At 46.9% G+C, this 20,224-nt stretch overlaps 1 protein-coding gene across 5 annotated transcripts; it reads right to left on the bottom strand.

The window, feature by feature from the left end:
- Positions 1-220: 220 nt before the first annotated feature.
- NAA60 (N-alpha-acetyltransferase 60, NatF catalytic subunit) lies at positions 221-20,130 on the bottom strand. Of its 5 annotated transcripts, none has more exons than XM_071815123.1 (7): positions 19,319-20,130; positions 8,879-8,994; positions 7,370-7,499; positions 6,355-6,451; positions 3,751-3,985; positions 2,720-2,907; positions 221-2,305 (listed from the first exon to the last, which is right to left on the bottom strand). In XM_071815123.1, the coding sequence occupies exons 2-6, from the start codon at positions 8,986-8,988 to the stop codon at positions 2,751-2,753; spliced, it is 729 nt and encodes a 242-aa protein (XP_071671224.1). In that variant the 5' UTR covers positions 8,989-8,994; positions 19,319-20,130; the 3' UTR covers positions 221-2,305; positions 2,720-2,750. The 5 variants fall into 5 exon arrangements, with proteins under 5 accessions (XP_071671224.1, XP_071671228.1, XP_071671225.1 ...); XM_071815127.1 differs by having other exon boundaries at positions 221-2,216; XM_071815124.1 differs by having other exon boundaries at positions 221-2,162.
- Positions 20,131-20,224: the final 94 nt, after the last annotated feature.

The raw sequence follows: 20,224 nt of genomic DNA, 5'->3' as shown, positions 1-20,224 counted from the left end.
GGGGGAGTGTTTGTCTGTCCATAAAACAGGTGCTGCAGGGGCAGCCAGTGGGGAGCCCGGCTGCACTGAGCCCACGCAAAGCCCTGGTCTCTGTGGGGGAGGCATTTAGCTGCTCCCTGCTCCAGACTCTGCCCTGTCCCCCCCCCCGCTCCCAGCTGGTCCCACCAGCATGAGCTGAGGTGAAGGTGCTGGAGCAGGATCCTGCATAGTGACAAACGACTCAGAAAAGAGGTTTGGTTTAATTGAAGATGTTTAGAGAGAGGCTGACAGGGGCAGCACAATGCTCTTCAATAAATAACGGGCTGTGAGGCGGGCACGTGGCTGACAAATCAGAGGACAGGGTGGCAGGAGGATACAGACCAGCCACAGCTTCCCTTGGGATGAGCTCAAGTGCTGCAGCTGTGGAGTTGGGTTGTGCAGGGGCAGGATAGAAGGGTCATGGGGAAAACATCAGTCCCAGGCACTCGGGAGAGATTCAGTCTGGTCCAGAGTAAGCAAGTGCCAAGGAAAACCAGGGGCAGGAGTTGTTAAACTCAGATAAACCAATAGATGTGTTTAAGTTAAAAAAAAAAAAAGAAAAAAACCCAACCAAAAAAACCAACCACACAAAACCAAGAAGTGGTGACATGAGTAAGTCTGGAAAAGGGGGTGGCTGCCTGTCTCCTGCGACATTCTGGAGGCTTGAAGGTCTTGGTGTTGAATTTGAATTGTTTGAGCCAGACCTGTTCAAGCCCCCAGAGAGGTCCGAGTGCCTCCCAGCAGAAGAGCCTGCTGCTGCCCCAGAACACGGGATGTGCCAGCCCCTGCGGCTGGAGCACCTTTTGTTAACAAACTAACTCCTACCTCAGGGGCTTATGGACACTGACATGACTTCATAGAGTCAGCTGGGCTGCAAGATCTTACCCTGTTCTCCTTCTCTTCCAAGTCTAAGCCTGCCCTGTATTGTCTCATCCCTTGCCCTACCCACGCTGGTGCAGCCTGCACGTACAGGCCATTCGCCAGCTGCAGCACAGCCCTCCTTTGCTCAAGTCCCAGTTCCAAAATGAGAGAGGAATGAGGAACATGGTGCTGAGCAGGGAAAGACCCTCAGCCAGGGAAGGGGGATTCACCAAGGACACCAACAGGACACAGGGACACGAGCACCTCCAACGCATGCCCAGGCTGGGTGAGCTGCACATATTCCCACCTTAATGGCAAAGTTGGCAAACCCACCCTCCCCACGAGGCGCAGGAACGGCCTGGCCTGGCTGTGGCACACAGGCACACTGACGTTACCTGTGTGAGCGGAGCTGCAGCCTCAGGCTGGCAGAGCACCAGGGTCCCGCAGCCAGACCAGGAGCGACCTGTGCAGAGAGCTTATCCCTAAGGATCCTGCAAGATCCAGCCCCAGAGCCACAGGACGGTGCCTGCAGGGGAGACAGGCTCTGGACCAGACTCCACAGCAGCATCTCTATACCCCCATCTCCCTTCACCTGCTACGCTCCAACTTGGACAAAGGCAGAAAGATCTATACAGTATAATATATATATTTCACTATGAAATAGCAATTTCATTCCCTGCCTTCTACTCCATGCATCCTGAATTAGATACTTCTTTTTAAGTCACTCCAGAGGGCTGTCGGGGCTGGGTGGTTTCCCATGCAGCAGTTCCCCTCTCTGAAGTTACCCACAGGCAACAGCTGACATGGCAGGACCCAGACCTGATCCCCGCTTCCCCTCGCCCAGCTCCCCTCTTCCCCGGCAACAAGGGCCTGACTGTATATTCTGCCAGCAGCAGACTGCCAGGGCACTTACAGCTCATTTACATGATCGGTCAGCGCAGATTCATTAACCTCATTCACGCTACTTTCAGTAGCCGTGGTGTGGAAGCAGCGACTGAACTCCTCTGCATCACGTGTGCCAACAGGAGCAAACCAGAGGTAAGGGAAGTAGAGGGGACAGTGCAACATGCACACAGGCCAGTGACGTAAAGGGTCCTCAGCTACTGCACAGCCAGGTGCCTTGCACGCCAGCCAGGCCTGCCCAGGCAGCACTCGCAGGCTCCCAGCCACAGGAGTAAGTTGGGGCCACAGCCCGTCAAGTGTGAAGTTTGCCAAATCTCGGTCAACCTGTGAGACAAGAAGTCCAGTCCAGGGGCTGGGTCAGGGCCCCAGAGCCGTCATCACTGGAGTCAGCGCAGAGCCGGATGGTGCAGGAGACAGAAGGAAGACAAAGAGAGCTTTAGGGAAACCAGGTGTTAGGGGTCTCTTCAAGCATACTGAGGAGCCACTGTCCTGAAGAGCTTGTTGTCAGAGACCTGCAATGGAACTGCCAGCAAATGGGCTGTCAATTCCTGTGCTGGGACGCTGAGCTGGGGAAGAGTGAGGACTCATTCACTCTGGGTCTTGTGAGCTGGTCTAACAGAGCTGGGAAAAGTAGAGACAGCAGGAATAGGTTCCATCTGCTGTCAAGCTCTGGGCTCAAGTAAACAAGATCAGAGTTCAAATTCCCTTCAAATGGAACCAACGGGAGTTTGGCCACCAGCCGGAGACCAGAGCACAGCAGTGCCCCAGGGATACAGCAGCTCGCCCAGCAGCGGAGTTGCGGCTTCAGCAATCTCGCTCCGGCATGCTCTCAGCTGCGCCAGGATAGTGGCTGTGGGGCATCGCCACCACGTCACATCACCACTGTGTCACTGCTGGCCTGGGGCAGAGAAAGGAGCTTCCCCCGCCAGGTACCTACCTTTGCTTTATTTATACATCTTCCGATGCAGTCACATTGTCCGGCTATACTCAATGCCACTCTTGGCAGAAATGCCAGACCAGGGCAGGAGGCTGCAGAGAAGGCTCTGGGCTTGTCGGTATATCCTCTGGGGAATGGAACACGGGCTCAGGCTGGCTAGTGTTGATCCAATGTGCTGTAGGTAATCAGTGGTAATCAGTTAAGGACAGTGACATTTACACTGTAACTTAAGAAATAACTTAAAATACTCTGTGGACTGGCATTCCCCAAAGTGATCATATGAGACAGCAAAACTTGCTCTGCTCAGTTAGACAGACACATCTGCTCCTTGTATTAATTGCCTACTCCTTTCTCTCAAAAGGTCTGCTTTGCAATACAAATAAAGGAAATTTGGGAACGCTGGTTCCAACTTGTGTGGGAAATAACCCCCTGAGCAGCTGCTAAGGTCCCTTTGCACTCCACAGCAAGTTCCTGTGGGGATGGCAATCTACCCACCTGCCTGGAGAGGTCAGGACTGACTCTTACACCCAGGAAAGATCAGGTTTCTTCTCCGTGATCCAACAACCTGAAATGAACTCCCACAGTCAGTTTGGGAGCAGTTTGCAGGGATCTGGGCCAGGCCAGGGTCACAGGGGATCCTTGGCCACAGGAAACAGGACCAACGGCTTTTCTGCCATGCCGCTGGAAAAGCCTGCACCACACAAGCCAGAGCATGCCCAGCACTCTGGCTTAACACCAGCATTTGCTATCACTGGCATCAAACTGGCTCTGACTTAGAATTCAATGTACCATCCTACACTGGCTCCCTGAACTGTTCCCAGGAGTCGGGGGAGCCCAGGCACAAGCAGGTCACTGTCAAATCCCTCTGACGTCATCTTCCTTCTGGCTTCAGACTGAACTCACATCTGAGCAGGCATCAGTCCCAGATCTAGCCAGGTCACACTTTGCTGGATTGCCATTTTTAGCCTAAAACATAATGTGGTCTCTGCTTACTGCGTTCTACTACCAATCAGGCTGAAGATAAAGGATATAAGATTGTCCAGGGTGGATGTCCGCCGTTGATGTACAGGACGTACGTAAAACCATCTTTGAGGACCCCTCTAATGGAATAATAATAGGGAAGATAGTGGTGCTGTTTAAAGTCTCTGTTTTCATAGAAGTTTATTGCTGTGTTGTTAGTGGTGAGGACATGCAGGTAGATGGCTTTGCAGTGATCTTGGGCAGTCGTTGATATATGGTCTTTTAAACTCTCAAGCAAGAGCGAACCTGTTGGAGGAAGGAAGAGCAGAATCACACAGCGCAGCTGCCGTCTCATGGACAGCACAAGGGTTCTTAAGTCCCAGCTGAGATCTTCACCCAGCATCTAAGCAGTGATTGCTGCACGTGCCTGAAGAACCCAGATCACACACAGTTCTCACAGACCCTCCTGAGGAATTCAACAGGACCACACTACATGGTTTTAGTATGAATCTCATCTCACCTATGACCATGGCTTTACACAACAGACTTTATGAAGACACAAACTTCTGATTCAGTAACCACAAAGATGAGCCAGACATGGGAATCTGCCAATAATGCCCATCCCCAGCCAGACAGCTCTCGGCTTAGGGAAGGTCGGTGAGGCATTTTCAATGATATCAGTTCCATCACATTTATGTATTTTAAAGCCATTTAAAACAGCAGAGTGTCAAAACAGGACTTCACAAGCAGGTTACTGCATTGTGTCTGCTCAACTTGAATTAGCATCTAAGAAATGTTAGGATTTTAAGATCCCTTTTGAGGAGGACAGCCATGGCATAGTGTCATTCAACCTGGATTTTCTGCAGCTACAAATCATCAGGAGAAAACAGAGAAAGGCACAGAGCAGCCCCAAGAAAAGAGATCTGGTTCACCCAGACGACCTCAACACAGCACGACGGATCCGGCAGAACCTGCAGTAGAACTTCGTCCATCAGATGCGGTAATGACAAGTTAAAGAAACAGCTGAGCTAATATAAACACACAGATGAGATTCACGCTGCTGTTTCACAATCCCTTTCAGAGCCCAGACTTTCAGAAAGACCCGCAGGATTTCAGAGCAGAAGTCAACAGCACTGACTTCATGGTCACTTGAGGCTTAGTGGGAATTTATATCAGCCAAGCACAAAAAGACACTGAGAGAGAAGTTTGGTTTTGTTATGAGATATTCCACTCTTTTGTCTCACAGAAATCCAACTGCTCTCTGGTTTAAGAATACCAGAGAACTAGAAACCAAAGCCTTTTAATGTCTGTCAGAGAAAAATCAGAGCTTTAGTGCTTAAAAGTATGCCTGAGGTGAAAAGCCGCCTGCATGAAAGACTTCTGCCTTAAAGACATGTAGAAAAACTCCCAGGAGAAAGGTCTCAGAAAAAGCAGCAGCAGGCAGCAGCTTCTTTAGGTTGTCTTGCTATAGGTACAAGTCCAAAGGTTTTCAGAGGGCACAGTAACATGCTGTCTAGGTGAAATGGATATAGGGAACACCAATTCTGGAAGGAGAAAATTCAAGCAAGATGCAGCTCCAAAAAAAAAAAAAATCAGGATTTGCAAACTGAAAGGAGATTCAAAACCACCAGAGTTTTATTAAACAGAAGACCCCTTTATCACCTTCTCTGAACATTATTCTGTGCAAGAATTTTCTTCTTTGTACAGAAAATTTACCTTCAGTAGCATTTCAATGCAAGTTTTAAATAAAGTGCTCCCACTGCGGACTCTTCTGGCCATTTCGTTATGTATCCTACCAGTTTGTACCTTTCTAAACATGACCAAGACAGAAGTGAGGACCTGAAGAAGTTATACCCGTATCCTCTGAAGAAACTCCAGATGTGTAGTTATATCCGTATCCTCTGAAGAGACTCCAGATGTGCAACCCTGAGTCATGCTGCCAAACCTGGCCCATTTCCTTTTGCAGATCAAAGATATAGATTGTGCTTGAAATTGCACCAGAATGGCACTTATTTGATGACAAAACACATCCTGCTCTAAATGGAGATAAGCCCTTCTCACTGCAGGATTTTGAAACAGCTGCAGACATGCTGCATGTTGCAGTAGGCGTTCAGAGCTGACTTTTACACACATTTCACAGATTCCATCAGGTCCGAGCTGCACTCTTTTTCCAATTCCCTTCATCTTTTTCTAAATGTTTGTTCCACCTGTTGAAGTTGAAATGTTAAAAACAGCTACATTTTCTGCCTCAGGGACCATGCTTCTGATACCCATGAAAGAAAATCAGAAGCCAGGGAGTATACACTCCCTTTTCATCCCAGACTGGCTTCACACCCTGCTCCAGGGTGAAGTCCTGGCACTTTCAGTCAGTCTCCACAGCAGGAGTGCAAGTTTTTGGTGTGCTCACCTGTCCCCTGGGAACAAGACAGACAAAGCCCCATACTCTCCAGAAACACACATTGTGTCATGCCTACACCAGTAAAAACACGGCAATGCACCTGCATTAACAGCAAGAAGGGGATGTGAGTGCATCACCTTCCAAACTGCTGGTACAAATCACCGATAAGCTTATCTCACGAGGGTATTGTGGTGAAATGGTGCAGCTCCTTCAGTCATGCCCACTAGCCACCCATCGTGAGCAACAGCAACAGAGTTGTCACTTAGCAGCATCTTACCTATTCCATGTTTTCTGAACTCTTTCACCACTCCAAGGCTTAGGATGTAAGCAACTTGAGTGTCCACAGGAAAACTGGAAGCTAGGATGTCTCCATCCTGAGTAGAGACAGGACAGGTTCTTTAGTAGGGTGCTGAGTAAGTCCCTGGCTTCTCATTAGAGTTCCTGAAGATGCAGTTTCTGACTTTAACTAGCTTTGAGGTGAAGCCAGATAGCTAGAGTGAAGACAGCCATGCCACTCAATGCTCTTGGTTCTTATGAATTTTAAGATTATTCCTTAGTACTAACACTGATGGCCTTTTAGAAATTATGTACTCTCTGCATTGCTCTCGCTTTTTTTAATCTGTGTGCCTGGCCTGTTCTCCCTCCACTAGCCCAGGGGTCTTTTCCCACACTGTCTTCAGCGATCATCTCTTCTTCACCTCTCTGCTGTACCATGTTGTCTCTCCTGGCCCACACGCTCTGCTATCCCTGAAGCCCAAACTTTCTGCAGATCATCTCTGCTCCATGTTTGAGACAGTGACCGTGTAACTGAGGGAGTTTCTGCAGGAAGTCACAGGAGAGACTCACCCACCACAGCTATGGAAGTTCAACCCTTACGTAAAAAAGGAAGAGCTTTGTTCTCCCACAGTTATGTGTCCCCCAGTCACCAGCGATGACCAAGCACGCTCAAAACAGCCAGGCAGTTAAATGGCCTGACACACAGTCACTTCTGAGTTACACCTGCATGATCAGAACTCTCAGCACAGCACATGAGGCAGTAAGTTTCCTGTCTGGCCACAGCTGCCCAGCCCCAGCAGGAAGAGACTCTGCGGTACCAGCCTGCTCAGACATACCCCACCACCCATGCTCCACCAGCTGGAAATGGGCATGTTCCCAGTTTCTTAAATTAATTCAGGATCACTCTTATAAGTGTCTGGATTGAGGGGAAAAATAATACCCAAAACAGGCTCCATCCCAGTTACCCATGGCAAGAGGTGGACTATCTCATGCTGAAGCACAGTTTAGCAGCATACCTCCTTATGCACCTTCGTCCTGCTCTTGATCTCTGCCACTATCATGCCCACGATGGAGCCTCTGTATGTGGCTGCGAGGGAAAAGAACTTCTTGTTGGAAGTGATATCTCGGTACCATGAGTCAGGGTACCTGGGAAGGAAGAAAAAACAGGAATGTTTTGGGGGACAGAGCCCACGTGAGCAGGCAGTGGCACAGCAAAGGTGCCAAGATGTTGCTCAACCGGAAACAGGCAGTAACATCTTTAAATGCCAGACACTGGAACTGCAGGCCAAAGTATTCCACCCAAGACTGAGGGAGGGAAGCTGTACTGCTGAAAGGGCCATCTTCTGCAAAGACATACAGCTAAGGAGCTCAGCCACGTGTCAAAAAACCCTCTTTCTATGCTACTAATACAGCTTATTCCAGGAAATCTGGGTTAGGAAGTTATACACATTTCCTGTCTTAACTGTTGTGTGGTACCAATGAACATCGAACAGCTGCTGTGCCCCATTTGGTAGCACAGTTTCTTTCACCTGCATCCCAGCAGCAATGCAGGCTGCTCATGTAATGGCCTGCTGCCTTGCTACGACAACCATGTTTTCATTTTGCATTCGTTGCCCAGAGCTCTCACTTCCATCTTTAGCGAGTTATTTTTAAATGCAAGATCCATCTGCCCTCATCTAAGAGCGTAAGGATCTCATTAATTTGATACACATGTGAGAAAATACTGCATATTGGCACAAAAACTCACATAACCAGCCTCCAGCTCTCCTCCTCCTTCTGCAACTACTAAAGAGAAACTAGTGTACACTAATTTATTACAAAGTAAGAGTTCAGCATGCTTTGTGTTTAAAAGAAATCTACAAATTCAAAATATTATGAGTGCTTCTGTTGGTTTGTCACATTTTATACAACCTTACTTATAATCCCCTAAGATCCTCTATAAACCTCAACAAAGCTAAACAACAACAAAATCCTTGAAGTCTTACAGCTACAGTTTCCCTGGATGCTTTAAGCCAGAAAGCTGTCATTGTCCCCCAGAAAAGCCCCTTATTCCCGTGCTTGTGCAGGCATAAGCATTTACCAAATGGGGGTCTGGGGAACTGACCAGCGACAGACTGAGATCAGCTTTAAGCCAGATATTTGCCAGAGTTCTGGGAGCAACAGTGATCCAACATACACAGGCAAGTACTGCTCGGTCTGCCCCAGGACATTCAGCAGGACGGTCCCTCAGGGAGAGTCGCTCTGTGTCAGTTTGGTTCAGCTCCGAGGGTGCTTTCTCAGCATGTGCTCCAGACACAACTTTCTTTCACAAGCATAGGGATGCTATCCTTTTTCCTGGAAGTATGCTCCTTTCCCCATTTCATACACTGTCTTTCCTAAGAAGCTGATCCACCCTCTTAATTACAAAGTCCATTTTTCTGCAAAAATCTGCATACAGGAACTTTCTGACGACTTTAGAAGCCTGCAAGACAGGCAGCAAAGGGCCATTAACAGGAACACCATCACATCCCAAACCAGTAACATACTCTATTGGGAACCAGTCGCCACAGAGCTGTTTCACCGTGTCTATGTCATCGTGGCAGAGAAGACGCAAGTTTACGTCCGTAAGCGCAGACGGGGGCACCTCCTCTGTCATTCACGCCTGCAAGAAAAGAAAGCACATCAGGAACAAAGAAGTACAGATTGTGACTCTTGGCTTCAGTCAAGCATCTGCACAAAGGCAGTATTCTGTACTGATAAAGTTTTTTTGTTCTAGAAGACCAAGTTTTCAAGTGAGATGAAGCAAAACATGGCAACACTAACCCAAGAAGGAACTCAAAGCCCTGTATCCCACAAGATAAGCACAGCTCAGTTCTCAGCCTAACCTATGCTGCTCCCTGCAAGCACAGTCTGGCCATGCTGCCTGTGAAGGAGCACGTGGCACCAGCCACTTTCAAAAAGAGCTCAGGATGCTGCATAAAATAAACCAGCAATGTGCCAAGTGTATCTCCTGATGCATGGAGCTCTTCAAATGCCTATGCAGGACCAATGTTTTGTTCAAACAAAACTGAACCAACAGCTTACAAAGGAAGCACTGCTACAAGAACATGTATAAAGTCCTCTTACACAACCCCATCATCTCCAGTTAGGATATATGCAGAGGATTCAAATTCTTTAAAATGTTAATTTTGTTTTAACTTACGTTGGTGAAATGAGATCTAGTTTCATTTCCTCTCATTCCTATGTGCTATGACTCCACAAGGGCTGGCTTTCCAGCCCAGCAGAGAGCATTCAAATACAGAAACTCCAAGATGATCCTTTTCTTTCACCATAGCACTGCCACAATCCTGCTAACCACGTACAGGACACTTGCTCAGATGTACCAGAGAGAAAGAAGCAAGCAACAACTGAAGTGGTTGTAAAAGCTTCTGCAGCGTACAGGCATGACCAAAAAACAGATCTTGAGAGGAGGCCTTAGGCTGGACAAAGCCCCACATGAGGCACGGAGCACACAAAGCAAACACAGCAGTCATGGGACTCGGTTCCCTTTCACGGGCCATCTGCAGCTCTTCATCCACAGCTTTGTCTCTCTCACTTCAGCCCTCCTAGTCCCGGGTCAAAGAATCAGACCAGGATGCAAAGAAAAAAAAAAAAATAATACCAACATTTTTAATTTACAAAGTTGTTTGGTTTTGGCAGCTCCGATCTGCCCCGCTGCTGGCTGAGGCAGCTGATGCCCAGTGGTGCAGCCCCAGCCCTGCCGTCCCACACCTCCTGCCCTCACCAGACCCTTCAGACTGAGCCATCTCAGAGTGGTGACAAGGTCACAAATCAAGGGCAAAATTGTTTGTAGGCCAGAACTGTTTGGCAAAAATTGGGTAGCATAAGATAGGCTTCAGGGGGATTCAATGGGAGGGAAGAGTGAGCACACACATGCTGCCAGAGCTGCTTTGGCCATGGCGAAGCTCCAAGCCACGATACATTGTTGTGTTCACGGGCCTTAAGCAGCACTCAGGTTTCCAACAGCAGTGCTTTCTCATACACATTATTTTTCTTGAGAATGTAAGGCAACATCCCATCTCAGTCAATACTCTCAGCATTAATAAAGCAGAGGTAAATGAAACAAACATGACAGGGGCATATTTTTGCTGATTAACAGAAGAGGCAGGGGCCTAGGAGCAGACTGAACCAGCAGCTGCTGCCAGAGAGGCAGAGCCAGCACAGGACACATTCTTGGGAGGATTAGTTCATGTTTATTTAACACTATATTCTCAAAGAGCTAGGCAAGCATTCTGCATTATCCCATAGCTGAGGCCAGTCTCAAACCAGTAATCCATGGCTGTTTTGCTGAACAGGATAATTCCCCTCCCCTCAAATTCAGACAGCTGTCTCCCAGCACTGGTTGTGTTTGTAGAGACTCACTCCATCCGCTCTGCATTATGTTGACCCAGTCTGATGCTCTTGCACATTTAAGGGAGAGTCAGGACACCACCTTGGCACTGTGCCCTGCCACAGGGTTTCAGGAGAGCAGATCTCTGCATCTTCCTCCCTGCACAGGTGGTGCTGCCACTGGAGGAGCTGTTACGACCAACAGAGACAAAATCCCAGGGCAAGTTTGGAGGACAAAAGATATGTTTGGAAGCATAAAGAAATAAAAAAAAACCCAAACAGCACCAGTGTTAAATACAGCCACTTGACTCGATGGAACTTAAAAGGGCCTTTAGGGGTTTAGAGGTAGCACAGCTCTACTCACGGCTGCAACACTGTAAACACCAGCTTCTGACCTTTGAGACCAAGTGGTGGTTGCTGTGAAGCACAAGGCAGGCTCCAGCCATGGACAGGTAGCTGAAGCCATGTTTGAAAACCCAAAGTGAAGCTACCTACATTCCCTCCGCACAAAGAGCTGAGTATGGGTACTGACATACTGCTACCACCACTGCTTCCAGGTCCTGCCATGCAAGCATAGGTGCTGGTTTGAGTTCAGGTTACCTACCAGGTGCAGGGACAGGTTCTTTACTTGAACTAGATGCTTCACAGCTAAGAAACATCAGCTTGGGCATTTCTCAAGAGTAGGATATTTTCCTTCCCTCTTAAAGCCCTCGTATGGGACAAAAAAAAAAAAAAAAAAAAGAGGAAAATCTACAGAATACCATATTTCTAGAGAAACGGAGGTACTCACACAGAATCAGCAGCCTTAATCCAACAGGGTGTTCAAATGCAAGATAAAGTTTGATGCTTACTAGAATTTGGCAAGCAGCTGCTCAAAAGCTTTTGAAAATCCCTCGAGCACTTCCATACCTACAAAAGCCAGGCCAAGTGGTTCAACAAGATTTCCCTTGTTTAGCACTATTAGACATGTTTTAATGATGTTCCTACCTTGTGCTTCCAACAAAAAGGAATTGGATTTAAGCAATAAGCAATCATAAGATGTTGGTTTTATAAGTTTTTATTTGGACTTCAGCTTCCATCCAGATAAGCTCACAAAAATCCCAAATAAAACACGTATCAATCTAGCAACAAATGCAATTTAATTTCCTGGCAGAATAAAAGCAAGATAATCTCAGACTAAAGCTAATGAATACTAACTAGAGTCATATACATATATAACTTCCAGTAAGGGGCATTTGGTCTTCAAATTTAGTGTTCACACAACTACCAATGTGAAGGAATCTTCTTTACCTGCAGAAATAAAGCTAGATGGAAGTCAATAAAAATATTTACTTTCCAATTTAAATCCTAATTGAAATAAATTCATACTGATCAGAAAAAAATCAAACCTGCAGGAAAGAATAAAGAAAAACAAGCACAGCAGGCTTGGATTTTTTTAAAGCCATCCTATGATTCAGGAAATACTGTCCCAAAAGACACATGGCCAGCCACCCTAGTGTCGTGGGCATTTGCGTCATTAAATGGTTCAGACCTTTATTTACTTGAGCTGAAGATTTTCACCTTCTGTAATCCAACACACTTTCTTCAAGCCCACTGTTGATAGATTACTAAGAAGGATTATCTGCTGTCATTCCACAGAAGGAAAAGATTAAGCGCCTCCAGACAACTACCAAGTACATACCATGCAGGGGCCAGGGCTGAGGAACCGCAGCGATGCTGAACAAGCCTGCTCTGCGAAGGCGACATGCAAGTTGGCCCTTCCTCCAGCTGTCAGCTCACAGCTCACTGCCTACAGCTGCGTGTCCCTACCCAGCACTCCAGTGACGGACATATGCACAGTAGCTGTATTTTACTTTACATGAGCAGACCATCTGCTCAGCACAAACCCAGACAAGCAGATACTCCCTGGAAGATCTGCATGCACGCACAGGGGGCCAGAGCAGGACTTCTCTACACCCGGTACCCTCATCAGCGGTGCTGCTCCAGTGTCGCCACCAAATCCTTCTTTGTGATCTCTGTGTGGACAGTCCTCAAATCCCGGCAAGACAAGATTTCCAGGGGAAATAAAAATTTAATGCAACTTGGCATCCTCTCTCGCTTGTAAATAAATAGGATCAAACAAAGCCAGAATTTTAAGAGCTACTCAAAATGCAGGACAGGCGCATGTTAGCTGTGCCTGAGCAACACAGAACTCAAAACAGAGACAAACTCTGCTGTTGTTTGGGGAGTATCACTTCCAGAGCACCAGTGGGAGTTTTCACAGCTATAAGTCTCTCTACCTTGCACCATCTGGCACTGGGGATTGATTTACATTAAACCATTCAATCTGAACCAGTCAAAGGTCTAATTCCAACAAAGCAGTAAAGATTTCCCGTCTGCATTTCATTTTAAGCTTGCTGCATTTTTAGGTTACTGGTCTCACAGGGAATGTTCCACACAGACACCCCTGTTACCAAGCACCTTTTATTTAATACAATACAATTGAGACTAGATTTGAAAATGTCATGAATTCTTTACTAGGAATCTGAAAGAGGTGCTTCTACAACTTACAGCAACATTATCAATGAAATAGGAGCCAAATTTTTAAAGATATTTAAATATTTGGCTTGATACTACTTCAAATCTGGTCAATGAATTAAAGAAAATAGGCTGAAAGGACCGTTTGGGGTTTAACCCAATTTAGATCAGGCCCACAGTCCCACATAATGTCAGTGAGAAGCAAATATCTTCATCCTGCCTGGGCTCAGACTAGTTTCTTTGCACTGAAAGGCACAACTGGAAAGCTGGGTTGTAAAACATGGTCTCTGCACCACACACACCTCTGCTATGCGAGCAATGCCAGCACACCTCTCTGTGCCATTTGGTACACTCTATTTAGCCCATTTAATGTTCCTGTTCCTTCTAGGAATCCCACGCAGCTTCATTTAAGACAAGCAACATGCAAACTCCCAAAGATGTGGTTCTCCTAATTCCTGGTATGTTACGCGAACTGACACAGCTTGGAGTTCAGTCACGAGCAGAACGGTGATTGTTTCACCTCCATTCTTGTACCATTCATCACATCCCATCAGAGTGCTGCCCAAACATCCTTTAGCAGATGCAGGTGTTGGGAGCAAGCAAGACACTTAAAGGGAAATCTAGGACAAAACAACTGATCCTGTGCCTTGGTTTGAGAATAACGTAATAATATGGCTAGAAATAGGCTCTGATGCTAAATTATAGCATTTCACAGTAGTCCATAACACTTTTTGATCCAGGTGTGACGTTTTTCTGTCATTTCTGGTCACTCAGGGACATGCACAAGCTCAAGACTTTGAGGTCCTTGTTATTTAAACTCCTTCAGTAACGGCTTCCTTCTGTGCACAGAACTGCCCTCCTCAACCGGCTCCCCCTGCACCATCTCCTGCAGATACGCTGTCAGTCCAGCCTGGCCATGCGGATCCTGTTTGCCTCCAAAGCAAACCCTGAGAACTACCGAGCTTCTCTTGGGGACATTACTACAGAGAAAGGAGTTTGTCAGTGCCTGGACTTCCCAGTAAATCCATCCAGGGCAGCATGCCCAATCAGCACACCCCATAGTGGAGGAAAGCAAAAAAACAGTGAGCCTGGGGAAGAATGTTTGTAAAGAAACCTGAACGTAGGTCAACATCAGGGAGACTGGAGTGTAACCTTGGGTTGAGAAAATACAGCTGCAGCAGTGAATTGTCAGGTTCCCTGAGACAATGAACAAAGAATAATGTCTTCCTGAGCTACCCAGACGAGCATGGGGGGAGCATATACATGGCTGAGCCCCAAGTATAAAAACTAGACAACTAACAAAGTGAACTCTGAAGAAAGCAAAGCGCTCAAGCTTGCTTCAGTCTGCATATTCCTTCTCAGTGACTGCAGGTGCCCAGCATATAGCAACCAGGAATGGGCATCACATTTATATTTGGATTCAGTTGTACACTGCAACTGCTGCATTATGCTTGTCTTGCAATTTCAGTATGCTGCTGTATCACCCTGCTAAATCAAAATCCCATGCAACATCAAATACACCAAACCAGTAAACTTTATATTAAACCCTCCTTGTGTGGAATACCCAAAAGAGTCTGGCCAGAGCTCAATGGACTTGGAGAGCCAGGAAGGCAGCACTGTCACACACAGCCTGGGCATTCAGCCCTCCTCCCAAAGGCTCGTTCCACGCTCCTCAGTCAGTTTTTCCTCAGCTCTGAAATCCTGAAAACATCATTCTAAGAAATGCATTTGTGCCTTGTCTCCAGCTCTGCACTTCATCTTCTGTTATGCCCAGATGCAGTTGTGCACATCACAGGACTATAAGCCTGAAAGCCAAAAACACAGAATCACAGTAATTGACACTCTGCCCTCCTGCCATGAAGGATAAGGAATTGAAACAGACCCCAATAAAACATAGTTCTACCTGCACAGCAAGGAGCCATTATTTATTCGAAATGAAAGCACTTACTGTTAGTGAAATCCTTTTATACTTGTATCCCTGATCCTCTGCACACTTCAAGTTTGACTTGTCAGCCTTCCAGCAGCAGAAACGTTAACCGTTTTGCACGCGAGTCCCTTTCTGAGCTGTTCTTTTACCCTACAGCTCTAGATCCACTACTGAAGCTATGGATTTCACGGGAGCTAGTACGCAAATAAAGTGTCTCTAAAGCATACTGCAAAAGGCACTGCTTCCTGCTGCCCCAGATACAGCAATTCCTCCAGGGAACGGCAAACAAAAGTCTCTAAGAGGGTTTTGCTTTTAAATCTTTTCTTGTTAAGATGCGGAAGAGAAAATCTGCTTTGTGACAGTAGTGCTGCGGGGAGCTAAAACCGAAGGGTCACAATAGCAGCACATTTACAACACGAAGCTCACTAGAGGAGAGGTCTAATACCTTCCAAATGCCAAACGCGGCAAGTTTCCAATAGGCAGCTGTTCCTGCAGAAAACAAAAAACAACCCCGAACAACTCATCATACATGCAGGCCCGCTGCCATTTCCAAATCAGAATAAACAGCTACATAGAAAATGTATGTACTGACTAAAAAAACCCAACAAAACAGCCAGAAATTAGGCCTAGAGTAGTACAAAGATGGGTAGCGGGGAATTCAAGCCTGCCTCCATTTCCTAGACACTGTCCTCATTACTGAGCAGCAACACACAGCTGTCAATAAAACCCAGTCCCTCTGCCTACATCATTATATGAGACACTAACAAGTAACTTTTTAGAGGCTATTGCAAACAAGATGCTTTAAAAAAATAAAACAACAACAACAACAAAACCCCAACCGAACAAAAAGCCACCAAACAAACATGAAAAGAACATTCCTTCCCTAGCTGGCAGACAAGTGCCCCAAACTCGCACCTCTCCAAGATACAGAATTTAAAATTTGAGCCAACGTGGCTCCTTTTCTTTCCCAATGGTGTTTTCCAGCATGAGACACACAGGTTCGACCCAAAACCACCACTGCTACTGCTTTAAGCTAGTAACATTTAAAATGGATTCTGGCATAGCTGTCTGCTCTTAACATCCATAAGCTGAAAAGGAGAAATGAGAAACTTAATTAAAACCCAACACTGGGAAACTGAGCAGCTCCCATTCCTACCTTTCTATGAGGAGGCAAGTGTGGGTGGGGACATATAGTGTGAGACATGAAGCTCTAAGTCTTTTTGCAACACCCTGCATTGAAGCCATCAGACACGCTGTGACTGATCAAAAACCCAGGAAGACAGGAGTGATCCTGCTCTAATGACATTTGTAGATAGCGTTTAACTTTGAAGTTTGTAGAAGAGATGCTTAGATAAGACTGAACTTTCTCTACTGTTATACTGAACAGCTTAGCTCAATTGTTTCTTTAAAATCATCTTAACATCAGAGGAACGAAGCACCAACAGCCTCCTGGCACCACATCACTGAAGGGAATTCCTGTCCATGACCCATGGGAAGGTGGAGCCCCCAGGACTTCTGAATCAACAGGGAATAACAGGGAAGTCTCCAGGCTGGAACCTGTGATTCCTCAGGGATTTACAACAGCACTGTCATCAAGAGTCAGCCTTTGCAACCACAGTTTCACCTGCTCTTGCTCACTCCATAAATGATGCTGGGAGTGGCCAGGGTGGGGGGCAGAGAGGTGGAAAATAGCCAGGAAAAGAGAGGACGGCTTCTTGGGTGGCAGGACCAGTTCACACCAGACGATGGATTAAGATACCAGCACCGACTCACTGACTGACTCAGCAGACTGTACTGGCCCAACACCTACATTCATGTAACAACCCCCCAGACCCCCAAAAAACACTCCACAAAGAAAAAAACAACCACACATTCAAATAAAGATCATCCTTACTGGGAAAGAAATAACAGCAGTCATGGAAGAAGTACCGGACTTCATTAACAAAAATAAATACACCCACTATGTTAAAGGTTCTTCGAGCTCTCAACTACAAAAGACCATTTTTCTGAATTCCACCGGCGTTCCCACAGTGTTTCATGACATGTGAGGCCAGCCCAGATCCCACTCCGGTTTAGGAAAAGAAAGGAATATTAAGAATGCCACAGATGTTAAGAGGGAATTCACAGGACAGCCACTTACCAATTGCTCAGACATGTTAAGTCAACATGCTTTAAATACACCAAGCAACCAACTGCAAGAAACAACAGAAGCAGCTACTTTAAAGAACAAAATGATGCATTAGAATCACACTTACTACCGTATGTTTCTTTATTTGCTACCAGGCATATAAATACTAATTAAAGCAGCAGTTTACATGACATAACAAAACTACTTTTTTAAGCTGCAAGACTAAAACCGTCTACCCGAAAAACCGGGTGCCAGGCAGTGCCCACTACTGCTGATGGGGTGAGGCTGCTCTATGTCATCTTGTAAATGAAGATTTCACACTAATTGCAACAGGTTGGGAGACAGCCACCAGCCTTTTTTAAAAGAACCTAACTTATGAGAAATCTACTAGTTTATTCATACAGGCAATTATTTATTTTCAAAAAGATACCATGCACTAGCACTCCCAAAAAGATACCAGAAATGTCCCTCGTAAAGGTTTTTGAGGAAACTAAGCTAGGCTGAATCCATAGTAAAAGGAGATTCTGGCTATAATCCATTCAACAGATTCATGAAAAACAGACGGAAGAAGAGATTAATAGATACATAACAAATATTGATGATCCTTTGGGGTAGGGCAGAGATTCCAGGACAGTAAAATCTAAAGCTGTTTACAGCTGCAGAAAGCTCTCGCAATGCCAAAAGACTAATACAATGGCAGGTGAAGTCCGTAAGTCAGTAGATAAAAAAGGAACATAGGTTGAAAAAAGGCGAAGATTTCTAGTTTGTGTTAAACACTGCAAGGAGAAAAAATGCACACTCTCACAGCAAGTTCCCTGAGAACACTGATTTGCTGCTCAGCAGCAGTCAAAATAAAATACTGGGAATTATCAGAACAAACAGAGAGGGAGAAACACACATCTAGACAGCCTTTGGCCTGAGCTACTGTGCTGCTCCCTATGTCACAGATGTTTAACATTTGTATATATCTGTCAATAAAAGGCCAGACACAGCCACATCCACACAGTTCTCAAGAGCAGAGGGATTAGCTGCAACAAACAGCCATGGCTCAGAGGAGCTCACCATGGCCATTCAGTGTGGACTGGCTGATATCAGGTGGCACTGCAGCATACAACGAGAAGATAAACTACAACACATACAGAGCAGGCTAACAAAGTTCAAACTCAACGTCATAAATTTAATTAAACATTTAAACACCTTATCACAGGAGATTATAATGATTTGATGCCTATAATCAAGAGCAAAGGTCTGAGGTTCGTGGTTGGACACAGAAACCCTGGTGGCGAGGGCACCAGCTCTAGTCACTCAGACAAGACACAGACAGAAGCAGAGCTTTCAGTGTGTGGCTTCAGCACTCTCCAAAACAGAGATGCTATTTTCACCACAGAGATAGCGTCAGTATAACCCACTGCTGTGCAGGCAAAGGAATCGGGCACGGCAGGTGGAACACCTCTGGCAAAGCCAAGTGCCACCATGCCCGGCACACAGCACCGTGCCACGAAACCTTTGGGACAACAGTTAAAGCTCAGTTTCATTCGCTGCAATTCAAACCTCAGGAAACACACTACAAAAACATTCAGCTGTTGTCTCACTCAGATACAAAGTCATGCATTTGCTTTCTCTCCTTCAAAGCTCTACAGGCTGGTTCAAACAGACATAACTCTTATTTAGGGCAAAACACAGAAAAAATTATGGTGCCGTGGTGTGTGCTAGGGTCGAGCCAGCCAGAGCAGTTTGCAGCCGCTACCTGGACTGTCAGGAAACAGAGAAACAGGGAGAGCCAGGGCAGCTCCTGTGCAAGGGACAGAGCTGCACCCAGACACGCATAAGATATTCCCGTCCATCCCAGGAGAAATTCTGCTACAGAGGAAATACAGACACACCAGGCCCCGGCGCGGCCTAGGAGCGGGGGGCCGGGGTTGCCATGGCGACCCGGGCCTAGGCCCGACCCGGACGCAGGTCCCCATGGCAACCCCCAGCCCCCCCGCTCCGCGGCGGAGGCCCCCACCGCGCTTCCCCGCTCACCTGGGACGGGCGGCGGGCGCGCCGCGGGTGGGCGGGGCGGCTCGGCTCGGCTCGGCTCAGCACATACCGGGCGGCGGAGGCGGGCGAGCGGCCGGCGGGACCGGCGGGCACTTCCTTTCCACGGACACCGCGCAGCAAGGCCTGTCCCCATTGGCTGTCTGCCGGCACGTGACCCGCGCAGGCGCAGAAGGGAAATCCCGCTCCCTTGGGGCCACGTGGGCAACGCTGGGCAGACCCCAGGCAGGAGGCGCACCCCGGAATCGAAGATGCTAATTAAGGGGGATATTTTAATTAGCGGTGCTTCCTTGAGCACAGACGCTTAGGAAACAGGACGCAGGTTGGGCACACACCTTTCCCGCAGTTTTCCCCAGTCCTACACCGCAAGGGGCACCAGGGTGGCCTGTCATACAGCCAGGGCTCAATGCAGTGATGACTCTAATCCTGAAATTCTAAGTTTTTAGGGGTTTTTGCTATAATTAGAAGTTGAAGCTCTATGAAATGAAGTGAGATAGGATATTTTAGTTGGAAGGGACCTAAACCAGTCACCTAGTCCAAGTGCCTGACCATTTCAGGGCTGACCAAAAGTCAAAGCAGATGATTATTATTTACCTTTCCTTTCCAGAGAATGGCAGTTTCCTTTCCAGCTGTTTCATTCAAATCAGACTTTCACAGCTTCCCTCTAAACTGTCCCATTTTTGTAGCCCATGTGCAATCAGGTAACTACAGCCACCACATCTCCAGAGTCTGATGAGGACAACAGCAGCAGAGGTCTTTGTAATAAAGTCACTATTTTGTATAAAGGACCCTTTCTCTTGCTTTTTCACCCAGCAGACCAGGCTGAGAGAATCACAGCACAACAATAAAGAGCTCAACTAAAGTGGCTAGACAGGCACAGGCCTAAGAGAT

Source organism: Patagioenas fasciata, chromosome 15, assembly GCF_037038585.1.
Source record: "Patagioenas fasciata isolate bPatFas1 chromosome 15, bPatFas1.hap1, whole genome shotgun sequence".
Lineage (NCBI taxonomy): Eukaryota > Metazoa > Chordata > Aves > Columbiformes > Columbidae > Patagioenas > Patagioenas fasciata.
This window is presented reverse-complemented; position numbering and strand designations above follow the sequence as displayed.

What these genes read in the sequence shown, in the direction of transcription:
- NAA60 (XM_071815123.1), bottom strand. Translation starts at nt 8,988, where the DNA reads ATGACAGAGGAGGTGCCCCCGTCTGCGCTTACGGACGTAAACTTGCGT. An exon ending in GGACGAAGGTGCATAAGGAG is followed by an intron (nt 6,452 to 7,369) that starts GTATGCTGCTAA and finishes GTCTCTACTCAG; the next exon opens with GATGGAGACATCCTAGCTTC. An exon ending in CATCCACCCTGGACAATCTT is followed by an intron (nt 2,908 to 3,750) that starts ATATCCTTTATC and finishes ACTGATTACCAC; the next exon opens with TGATTACCTACAGCACATTG.